The sequence below is a fragment of the Lampetra planeri genome, chromosome 69, assembly GCF_965212315.1.
Source record: "Lampetra planeri chromosome 69, kcLamPlan1.2.h2, whole genome shotgun sequence".
In the NCBI taxonomy this organism is placed as follows: Eukaryota; Metazoa; Chordata; class Hyperoartia; order Petromyzontiformes; family Petromyzontidae; genus Lampetra; species Lampetra planeri.
The window spans coordinates 2,786,123-2,798,438 of record NC_136174.1 but is presented as its reverse complement, the minus strand read 5'-3'; the positions used below and the strand labels follow the sequence as shown (position 1 = coordinate 2,798,438).

Genomic DNA, 12,316 nt, shown 5'->3' with positions numbered 1-12,316 from the left:
TGATCACCACGCAGAAACAGACCCAAGTACCGTTAAAAAATGGAGAGTGGTGGAGCTGCGAGTGGTGGTGCTGCTGCGAGTGGTGGAGCTGTGTAGCTGAGTGAGTGGTGGAGCTGTGAGTGAGTGGCTGAGTTGTGGAGCTGTGAGTGGTGGCGTTAGGAGCGAGTGAGTGGTGGAGCTGCGAATGAGCTAGTGCGTGCATGAGCGATCGATCTACTCACGTAGATGAGCCCAGAGTGGTATCGCTCCCACAGATTGTGCAACACGCTGGCTTGGTTGAGGCAGGTGAGTTCCGCCATGTCCTCCACCTTCTCGAACTTGGGAGGGTTCATCTTCTGCACATCGTCCTTGTTGAAGGTGGCACGCTGGCGAGACTCCACCAACTCCACCACCACCTGGGGAGCGCCAGGTGGCAACCACAGCCATTGGCAACAACCACCACCTGCAATTTTCGACCACCACGACTCACCTAATCACCTACTAACCACTCACCTCATGAAAATAGATTTTCCCCTTTTTTAATGGCAGGTATTGAGATGTTAAAACACCAAACTGAAAGCTTTTACAAGGAATCATGTCTGCATTAACCACAATGCTTGTGGTCAGAATGCAAACAAAAAACAAACTCTGATGAGAAATGCATTGTCTTTGAAACCGATTGGTCCACACCAAAAAAGGTGAAAACCTATTCTCAGAATTGGTACCGGCATAGGAGGTCCCATAATGTCTCTGCTCACCCCAAGTTCTCATTACTCTGATAGTGCTTGTCTTGAGCTGTACACCTTGTGGCGTCCTTTGGTCTAACACCGTTTTAAGACTAGGCTCAAAAGAAAGCTGTCTCTGGTGTGGACCAATCAGTTTCAAAGACAAAGCGTTGATGAGAGTATCTTTTTTGTTTGTGTAGTGGGCTCAAACGGAGACTCAGGCTTCTATTGGAGGCAACACGTTTATTTAACACTAACACGCTAACACAAGGGGGGACTGCCCCTGGCGGTAGACCACCAGGCTATCTACGCTAACCACTGCAGTTATAGCGGACTCGACTCCAACTCGGGCCCGAGTCCCGTGTTGTAGAACGGAGAGCGTGGATCCCATAACAACGAAATTGGTACTGGCAACAACGAAATCGGTCCCACTCAGGGACCCTTGAGGAGGATCTCCACCTGGACACGTGGTCCCCTCAGCCCCCCCCGGGGTTGATCACGTGTCCTCCGGGGTCAATCAGAGTGCCATGGCCCCTTGGAACCCCGTTCCGAGGCTGGCACCCCCCCCGCCCCCCCCGCTCTATCCTGTAGGGCAGGGGTGGGGAACATCCGCCCCATTTGTTCTCTTCCAGCCATCACATTAGTGGCGAGTTAATCAAATGTTTGACCAAATATAGCGGACGCATTTTTAAGTTCAAAATTTTGTATGGCCCTTGTTAGTAGGGTAGTTGCAGTTCTTTAGCATCAATATGTTAAATTCCTCTGTTGATATGTAAACTCCTTTGTCAAGGCAGTCTGCTCCTCCCACCCAGCTTAAATACACTGCCAAGCTTAGCAGTGTTCATTGGAACGCTATCTTTCTGACAGCTGTTTCTTCACATGAGGACGGCTGCTTGTGTTGTGGCCGAAAAGTCATGAGAATTTTATTTTATGTTTGATTATTTTATTATTTCCCTTCTACGTGCCTTTACCGAAAGAACCAAGAAGAGGGGAAAAGATATTCTCATATTTTGGTACTGGCAAAGGAGGTCCTACCTCACCCTCATATCCGTTATCCTTCTTCAGCGAGGTCTTCTCATATCCCACCCCTCACCTCACTCACGACTCGCACACCCCTCACGACTCGCACACCCCTCACCACTCGCACACCCCTCACCTCACCACTCACCCCCCCCTCACCTCACCACTCACCCCCCCCTCACCTCACCACTCACCCCCCCCCTCACCTCACCACTCACCCCCCCCCTCACCTCACCACTCACCTCTCACCCCCCCTCACCTCACCACTCACCTCTCACCCCCCCCCCCTCACCTCACCACTCACCTCTCACCCCCCCTCACCTCACCTCTCACCCCCCCCTCACCTCACCACTCACCTCTCACCCCCCCCTAACCACTCACCTCTCACCCCTCACCTCACCACTCACCCCCCCCTCACCTCACCACTCACCCCCCCCCCCCTCACCTCACCACTCACCCCCCCCCCTCACCTCACCACTCACCCCCGAGTTGGAGTCGAGTCACCCCCCCCCCTCAGCTCACCACTCACCCCCACCTCACCTCACCACTCACCTCTCACCCCCCCCTCACCTCACCACTCACCTCTCACCCCCCCTCACCTCACCACTCACCTCTCACCCCCCCTCACCTCACCACTCACCTCTCACCCCCCCCACTAACCACTCACCTCTCACCCCTCACCACTCACCCCCCCCCCCCTCACCTCACCACTCACCTCTCACCCCCCCCCCTCACCTCACCACTCACCTCTCACCCTCCCTCACCACTCACCTCTCACCCCCCCTCACCACTCACCTCTCACCCCCCCCCCTCACCTCACCACTCACCTCTCACCCCCCCTCACCTCACCACTCACCTCTCACCCCCCCTCACCTCACCACTCACCTCTCACCCCCCCTCACCTCACCACTCACCTCTCACCCCCCCTCACCTCACCACTCACCTCTCACCCCCCCCTCGCCTCACCACTCACCCCCCCTCGCCTCACCACTCACCCCCCATCACCTCACCACTCACCCCCCCCTCACCTCACCACTCACCCCCCCCTCACCTCACCACTCACCCCCCCCTCACCTCACCACTCACCCCCCCCTCACCTCACCACTCACCCCCCCCTCACCTCACCACTCACCCCCCCCCCCTCACCTCACCACTCACCCCCCCCCTAACCTCACTACTAACCCCCCCCTCGCCTCACCACTAACCCCCCCTCGCCTCACCACTCACCCCCCCTCGCCTCACCACTCACCCCCCCCTCGCCTCACCACTCACCCCCCCCTCACCTCACCACTCACCCCCCCTCACCTCACCACTCACACACCCCCCTCACCTCACCACTCACCCCCCCCCTCACCTCACCACTCACCCCCCCCCCCTCACCTCACCACTCACCCCCCCCCCTCACCTCACCACTCACCCCCCCCCCCTCACCTCTCACCCCCCCCCCTCACCTCACCACTCACCCCCCCTCACCTCACCCCCTCACCTCACCACTCACCCCCCCCTCACCTCACCACTCACCCTCCCCTCACCTCACCACTCACCCCCCCCTCACATCACCACTCACCCCCCCACTCACCTCACCACTCACCCCCCCCCTCACCTCACCACTCACCCTCCCCTCACCTCACCACTCACCCCCCCCCTCACCACTCACCTCTCACCCCCCCCCTCACCACTCACCTCTCACCCCCCCCCTCACCACTCACCCCCCCTCACCTCACCACTCACCCCCCCCCTCACCTCTCACCCCCCCCCCTCACCTCACCACTCACCCCCCCCCTCACCTCTCACCCCCCCCCCTCACCTCACCACTCACCCCCCCTCACCTCACCACTCACCCCCTCACCTCACCACTCACCCCCCCCCTCACCTCACCACTCACCCTCCCCTCACCTCACCACTCACCCTCCCCTCACCTCACCACTCACCCTCCCCTCACCTCACCACTCACCCCCCCCCCTCACCTCACCACTCACCCCCCCACTCACCTCACCACTCACCCCCCCCTCACCTCACCACTCACCCTCCCCTCACCTCACCACTCACCCCCCCCCTCACCACTCACCTCTCACCCCCCCCCCTCACCACTCACCCCCCCCTCACCTCACCACTCACCTCCTCACCACCCACTCACCTCATCTCCGCTCTCCTCCTTGAGGGAGGCCTTCTCGTAGCCCAGCCTCTCCGAGGGCACCCACAGCAGGCGCTTGGAGGCCCACTCAGCTTGGGCCGCCAAGTCGATGGCTGTGGAGCGGTTCACGGACAGCAGGGACACGGGGTCCACGGGGTCCGCCATGCTGACGAGCGCCAACGCAGGGTGAAGCCACACACAAACATTGCATGGGTTAATATAAACGACAAGACACACATACAGTTAACGTTGCAGCACAGAACGTGACATTGCTGACGAGCAGCAGATACGAGGTCCTGTGTTCTAAACAGAACCCACAGTGCACTCAACACAACCCCATACCCCACGCAGACACACGCAGACAAAGATCCCCCACGTAGCCTGGAACAGACTGGTTGGGGCAAGTGCTGTTAGCGAGCACCTATGAAGGCCGACACTGTAGCACGCTAGGTGGGTTCGCCAGCACCGTAACTCATTTGAGGCAGAGTCGACCTAGGGGAGGCCCAGGACCTCGTTTATATAATCGCCATCACTGTGGTGTCGGTGACCGTGAGCGGGAATCGAGCTCGGGTCACCGGGTTCGTATCGCAGCGCTAACTGCTGCACCACCATTCCCCACACACCCACACCCCTAAACGAGACACACCCATACAACACCCTTCACCATTAAGTGGCGGTGATCTCACCACAACGCTTGTGCCAGGCTAGGTGCAGCAGGAGGTCATGGGTCAGACCCAGGTGCCATGGGTTGACCGCTGTGCCAGGCTAGGTGCAGCAGGAGGTCATGGGTCAGACCAAGGTGCCATGGGTTGACCGACAGAGATGACAGGCAGATGCACATCCACACATACCCCCACCCACCCACCCAAACATCCACACATACCCCCACCCACCCACACAAACATCTACACATACCCCCACCCACCCACACAAACATCCACACATACCCCCACCCACCCACACAAACATCCACACATACCCCCACCCACCCACCCAAACATCCACACATACCCCCACCCACCCACACATCCACACGTACCCCCACCCACCCACCCAAACATCCACACGTACCCCCACCCACCCAAACATCCACACATACCCCCACCCACCCACCCAAACACACACACATACCCCCACCCACCCACCCAAATATCCACACACCCACCCACACACCCAAATATCCACACACCCACCCACACATCCACCCACCCACAGACACACACCCGCACCCGCACCCCCCGTGTGGCCTTCAAACTGTAGGGACAAGTGCTGTTAGTAGCGAGTAACATGGCCTATGAAGGCCGGCACTGTGGCACACGAGGGGGTAGGTGGAAACACCACGCCCGGCCGCCTTCGTCTCCCCCCCCCAGTGGCGATGTTTACTACACTACGCCACCGCTCCAGATACTCATCACCGGTGTTGATCGTCAGCGGGAATCGAACCCGGGTCGCCAGGTTCTTAGTGCAGCGTGCTAACCGCTACACCCACACACAATCCACACACCCACAACCTGCCCCTATTAAATGAGGCGCTCTCGTAAGTTCATTAGCCGGTCTGTCTACATTCCTGAAATGCAACAAAGACACACGCACACATACAGGTCCCCCGTGTAGCCTCTAACAGACTGTAGGGGCAAGTGCTGTTAAGTAGCGAGTAGCAGCGCCTATTAAGACACACACAGACAAAAATCCCCCACATAGCCTCTAACAGACTGTTTGGGGGCAAGTGCTGTCAGTAGCGAGTAGCAGCAGCGCCTCTGATGGTCGGCGCTGTGGTACACGAGGGTGGGTGGATGGCCAGCACCACGCCCGGCCGCCTTCGTCTCTTCCCAGTGCTGATATTTGACACACAAAGAATCCACACCGACACCACCACGTTGATTTGAGGCCGAGTCGACCTAGGGGATGGGCAGCGACGAAACTCTCGACTCTGTTGGGGATTCGCAGTGCGGCGCTAGGCGCTGGTCACCATCAGGAGAGAGCGGGTGAGCGGGTGAGTGACTGGGTGGATGAGCGAGTGAGCCGGTGAGTGACTGGGTGGGTGAGTGACTGGGTGGATGAGCGAGCGAGCAAGCGGGTGGGTGAGTGAGTGACTGGGTGGGTGACTGGGTGGGTGAGCGAGCGGGTCGGTGAGCGAGCGGGCGGGTAGGCGAGCGAGCGGGCGGGTGGGCGAGCGAGCGGGTGGGTGGGCGAGCGAGCGGGTGGGTGAGCGAGCGAGCGGGCGGGGTGGGTGAGTGAGCGGGTGGGTGGGTGGGTGAGCGAGCGAGCCGGTGAGTGACTGGGTGGGTGAGTGACTGGGTGGATGAGCGAGCGAGCAAGCGGGTGGGTGAGTGAGTGACTGGGTGGGTGACTGGGTGGGTGAGCGAGCGGGTCGGTGAGCGAGCGGGCGGGTAGGCGAGCGAGCGGGCGGGTGGGCGAGCGAGCGGGCGGGTGAGCGAGCGACTGGGTGAGCGAGCGACTGGGTGGGTGAGCGAGCGGGTGGGTGGGCGAGCGAGCGGGTGGGCGAGCAAGCGGGTGGGCGAGCAAGCGGGTGGGCGAGCGAGCGGGTGGGTGGGTGAGCGAGTGGGCAAGTGAGCGAGCGGGCGGGTGGGTGAGCGAGCGGGCGGGTGGGTGAGCGAGCGGGTGGGTGGGTGAGCGAGTGGCTGATGATCTATAGACTCAATCGCCACACACAGACCCATAGACTCGCACAGACTCACTCCTTACACAGAGACACAGACTCACCACACAAACACCCATAGACTTGCCCGTGCATGCATTGGCTCTGGCTACTGCAGCAGGCGGAGTGAGCAAATTGGTCAGGCGAGGTGAGCCCATAGGTGCGGTCAGTTGAGGGCACAGACTCGAACTCGGAGTGACACAGAAAGATTACACCACAAGGAGTCATAATTGGGAAAGAGGGGCGAGTGTTAAAACGCCAGACAGAAACCTTTTGCAAGGAATGATGTTTGCATTAAATCATACTTGTGGTGAACATGCAGACAAAAACATGGTCTGGTAATAGATGTGGGATGAGTTGACAAGTCAGTGGGTGGAATGGGTGAAAGTGGGCGAGTGGATTGGCGAGCGGGTGAGCGAGTCAATGGGTGAGTAGATGGGTGGGTCAGTGGGTGGGTGAGTGAGTGGGTGAGTGAGTGGATGGGTGGGTGGATTATTGGGCGAGTAGGCAGGTGGGACAATGGAGGGGACAATGAATGGGCGAGTGGATGGGCGAGCAAGTCAGTGGGTGGGTGAGCGAGTGGGTTAGGGAGTGGCTGAATTCGCAAGTCGGTGAGCGAGTTGGTGGGTGAGCGAGCGAGCGGGGGAGCGAGCGGGGTGAACGAGCGGGTGAGCAGGCGAGTGGGTTTGAGTTCAAGTGGAGTTTCTGTCACCAGGTGAGTCCTCAGACCAGGAGAGTTGACTCACCCACCTGGACTGCTAGACTCAGTTATCTGGAGGGAAACCCTCTGATCCGACACGCACAGACTCGGCTATCTGGAGGGAAACCCTCTGATCCGACACACAGACTCGGCTATATGTAGGGAAATCCTCTTATCTGACACGGTGGGGGGAGCGGCAGGTAACGGATCTGAAAGGAATTCGCCTGCGGGTGGGGAAAATCCCGCAGAGTGGGGTAGGGGTTGAGGGGGAGGGGGTCACGGGGTGAGGGGGTGAGGGTGAGGGGGGGTGGAGGGGGTGATAGAGGGAGGGGTAGGGGGTGGGAGGGATTGAGAGGGGGAAGCAGGTGGAGGGAGGTGAGGGGGAGGATGGAGGGGGCGGGGTGCAATCACTCTATCGTACACCTGGCGCGGTGTGTGTGTCAATCTCCGTGTCTCAGTGTGTCAATGTGTGTGTCAGAGTGTGTGTCAAGATCGGCCTCAGTGGAGGAGGCTCGTGAAGGACGCTACTGGGCAGTTGGAGGTAGTCGCTCTCCAACAACAGAGGGCGGAGGAGCGACGCTCACAACAACGAGCGGAGCGCCGGGTGGCTAAAGCACAGCAAGATGGTACAGTAGGGGGCACAGGTGGTGCATCAGCCAGTCATCTCGGTCATCTCGGTCAGTCGACCCGTGGCACCTGGGTCTGCCCCGTGACCTGCCAGCGGGCGTTCGACACTTCACGTGGCCTCAAGGTGCACTTGGCCTGGCACAAGCGTCGTGGTGACGTCACCGCCACTTAGTGGCGAATGGCGGTTGTTGTTGTTGTGTCCCAGTGTGTGTGTGTACCAGTGTGTGTCTGTGCGTGAGCTGCGGTCGTGTAGCCTCCCCCATGTGAGCTATCGCTGTGTGAACATCTCTACCCCTCAATCTCTCTCTCTCTGGGGCTATGGGGGAGGATGAGGTGGGGGGGGAGTTAACTTTGAACCCCGCGGGGATGATGAACATTCCACAAGAACAACACCCAGCGAGACACGGCGGTAGAGCGAGAGAGACACTGGGGGGGAGGGGGAGAGACACGAGGGGGGAGAGAGACACGGGGGGGAGAGAGAGAGACACGGGGGGGAGAGAGAGAGATACGGGGGGGAGGGGAGACACGGGGGGGGGGGGGGAAGACACGAGGGGGGAGAGAGACGGGGGGGAGAGAGAGACACGGGGGGGAGAGAGAGACACGGGGGGGAGAGAGACACGGTGGGGAGAGAGTGAGAGTGTGGGAGACACACACACCGTTATACACACACACACCGTCGCACCCTACACAAACATCCACACCCAACAGCACACAAAGATTACCGTGTTGCTTCCCACAGATCGGTTGGGGGAAAGTGCTGTAAGTCGCGAGTAGCAGCAGTAGTGCCTATGTACCATATACACAAAGCTTCCCCAGGTAACCTCTAGCAGGGCTATAGGGGCAAGTGCTGTTAGTAACTAGCAGCAGCACGTGGCACACGAGGGGGTGGGTGGCCAGCACTACCACGCCCGGCCGCCTTTGTCTCTCCCCTAGTGGCGATGTTTAACTGCACTACCACTGCACCAGGCAACTCATTTGAGGCAGAGTCGACCTAGGGGAATCCCAGGACCCCGTTTAGACAATCGCCATCACTGTGGTGTCGGTGGCCGTGAATGGGAATCAAACTCGGGTGGCCGGGCAGCGCTAACCGCTGCACCACCGCTCCCCAAATATCGGGTGGACACAGACAGACTCACTCACTCATTCACCCGCACAAAAACAACTGCCATTCGCCACAAAGCGGCGGTGACGTCGCCACGGCGCTTGTACCAGGCTAGGTGCACCTTGAGTGCCACGTGATGTGGTCGAATGCCCGCGAGCAGGAGGTCACGGGACAGACCCTGCAGGTGCCATGGGATTGACTGGCTGAGATGACCGGCCGATGCACCACCTGTGCTCCCCTACTGTGCCAGGCTAGGTGCAGGGTACGGACAGACCCTAAAGGTGCCATGGGTTGGCCAATCATCTCAGTCACCTCGAAACTTATCAATACGCTTACACGCACCCCACCAAATCCACTGAGACCCACTGCACCTAACCACCCACTCATCCAACCCGACATCACCTCGCTCACTCATTAACCCGACCGCTCACGAAGCACAACCGCCTACACAGAAAAGCACCCTGCATCACCCACCTATTTCTCTCCCATCAGTCTGCCTATTCACCCCACCCACCAGGTCACTCACCCACCAACCCACCCACCAGTTCACATCACCCAACCATCCACTCACGCACCCTCTAACCCACCCCGCCTACATTCCAACCCATCCACTAACCCACCTCCCAGCGCACTCATCCACTCACCAATTCACCCACCCAGCCACAAAAGCACCTTCAAACTCACCTCCACGCATTCACTCACCCACTCACTAATTCACTAACACCACAGATTCACTCACCCACCCACCAACTCACTCATCAAGTTACTAACCTCCCCACCCACTAACTTACTAACCCCACCCACACTCACCCACCACCTGGATAAAACGTCAGTAAATAATTAAATGCCCATCGAAGCCCCCACCCATAGACACCCACAGAGAGACCCACACTGAAACTAAACTATTAATATTTTACGAGGTGTAAGGTTCCACTAAACTACGTAGCTCTTTGTTCAGACACGCGACCTGGCCAGCACAAATGATAGCTCAACCAAGTGGTTTATCACAACCACCACCACGGGAAAATGGATAGCAACCAAATTTTCTAAAACGCGTGATTGTACAGATTCAGAGACCTACAGATACCCACAGAAAGCCAGACCTACAGATACCCACAGAAAGCCAGACCTACAGAGACCCACAGAAAGCCAGACCTACAGAGACCCACAGAAAGCCAGACCTACAGAGACCCACATAAAGCCAGACCTACAGAGACCCACATAAAGCCAGACCTACAGACCCACATAAACCCACAGAAAGCCAGACCTACAGAGACCCACAGAAAGCCAGACCTACAGAGACCCACATAAACCCACAGAAAGCCAGACCTACAGACCCACAGAGACCCACAGAAAGCCAGACCTACAGAGACCCACATAAACCCATAGAAAGCCAGACCTACAGAGACCCACAGAAAGCCAGACCTACAGAGACCCACATAAACCCACAGAAAGCCAGACCTACAGAGACGACGAGAGGAGTGGGGGGGGGGGGGGCGAGAGGAGGGGGAGCGAGAGAGGAGTGGGGGGGGGGCGAGAGAGGAGTGGGGGGGGGCGAGAGAGGAGTGGGGAGGGCGAGAGAGGAGTGGGGGGGGCGAGAGAGGAGTGGGGGGGGGTCGGGAGGAGTGAGGGGGGGCGGGAGGAGTGGGGGGGGCGGGAGGAGTGGGGGGGGCGGGAGGAGTGGGGGGGGGGCGGGAGGGGTGGGGGGGCGGGAGGAGTGGGGGGGGCGGGAGGAGTGGGGGGGGGCGGGAGGGGTGGGGGGGGCGGGAGGGGTGGGGGGGGGGCGGGAGGGGTGGGGGGGGCGGGAGGGGTGGGGGGGGCGGGAGGGGCGGGAGGGGGGCGAGAGGAGTTGGGGGGGGGAGGAGTGGGGGGGGGGGCGAGAGGGAATAGTGGGGGGGACGAGAGGAGTGGGGGGGGGAGCGGGAGGAGTGGGGGGGCGAGAGGAGTGGGGGGGGGAGGAGTGGGGGGGGGGCGGCGAGAGGAGTGGGGGGGCGGGAGGAGTTGGGGGGGGGGTGAGAGGAGTGGGGGGGTGAGAGGAGTGGGGGGGGCGAGAGGAGTGGGGGGGGCGAGAGGAGTGGGGGGGGGCGAGAGGAGTGGGGGGGGCGAGAGGAGTGGGGGGGGCGAGAGGAGTGGGGGGGGCGAGAGGAGTGGGGGGGGCGAGAGGAGTGGGGGGGGCGAGAGGAGTGGGAGGGGAGGCGAGAAGAGTCGGGGGGGGGCGGGAGTGGGGGGGGCTGGAGGAGTGGGCGGGGGCGAGAGGAGTGGGGGGCGTGGGGGGGGGGACTCACCTGGCGGAAAGAAACCTGAGAAACGGAGAGCCACACCTTGAGGAGAGCGGGAAGCGGGAGTGGGGAGAGAGACACATGGGGAGTGAGAGAGAGACTGAGAGAGAAAGAGACACGGGGAGTGAGAGACACACGGGAAGTGAGAGACACACGGGGAGTGAGAGAGACACGGGGAGTGAGAGAGACACGGGGAGTGAGACACGGGGACAGAGACACGGGGAGTGACAGAGACACGGGGGGTGAGAGAGACACGGGGGTGAGAGAGACACGGGGGTGAGAGAGACACGGGGGGTGAGAGAGACACCGGGAGTGAGAGAGACACGGGGACAGAGACACGGGGAGTGAGAGAGACACGGGGGGTGAGCGAGACACGGGTAGTGACAGAGACACGGGGAGTGAGAGACGGAGAGAGACACGGGGAGTGAGAGACGGAGAGAGACACGGGGAGTGAGAGACGGAGAGAGACACGGAGAGTGAGAGAGACACGGGGGGTGAGAGAGACACGGGGGGTGAGAGAGACACGGGGGGTGAGAGAGACACGGGGGGGTGAGCGAGACACGGGGAGTGAGAGACGGGGAGTGAGAGACGGAGAGAGACACGGGGAGTGAGAGAGACACGGGGGGTGAGAGAGACACGGGGGGTGAGAGAGACACGGGGGGTGAGAGAGACACAGGGAGTGAGATACGGAGAGAGACACGGGGGGGTGAGCGAGACACGGGCACTCACCTTGGACAGAGACTCGGGAAGACAAAGGCGGCTTCGGAGGCAAAAACCCTAAAGACCTCTCGGTTCGAACTCGCTCTGAGCAAGCTCAGGAAGCCAGTACCGGCGCGCCCTTAATCAGCATAATTTATGCTTTTCAAATTAACATAATTTACCCGCAACCAAATAATGTGTTCTCCGATAGCCTTGGGTTCTTCTCAACACGACTCCGCCTATAAATTATAATAATTTATGCGTCGGGTGGGGCCCGACGGGTGTTGCGGTGTTCGTCACTTTAACATAATATATGCGTGACGTGGCCACCGGGGTGGTTGTGTGTTGCGTATTAGCATTATTTTAAGTGCGGGGGGGGGGGAATTGGAGGG

General features: G+C 60.0%; 1 protein-coding gene across 1 annotated transcript in view; it reads right to left on the bottom strand.

Moving 5' to 3' along the window:
- The window catches only part of LOC144737430 (uncharacterized), a 41,728-nt gene extending 29,645 nt beyond the window's left edge, over positions 1 to 12,083 (bottom strand). Inside the window, exons 1-3 of the mRNA XM_078620108.1 lie at positions 11,955 to 12,083; positions 3,862 to 4,024; positions 222 to 395 (exon numbers count right to left, since the gene is read on the bottom strand). Coding sequence (XP_078476234.1) covers positions 222 to 395; positions 3,862 to 4,023 — 336 coding nt within the window. The 5' untranslated portion in view covers position 4,024; positions 11,955 to 12,083. The remainder of the gene's footprint in view (positions 1 to 221; positions 396 to 3,861; positions 4,025 to 11,954) is intronic.
- Positions 12,084 to 12,316: the final 233 nt, after the last annotated feature.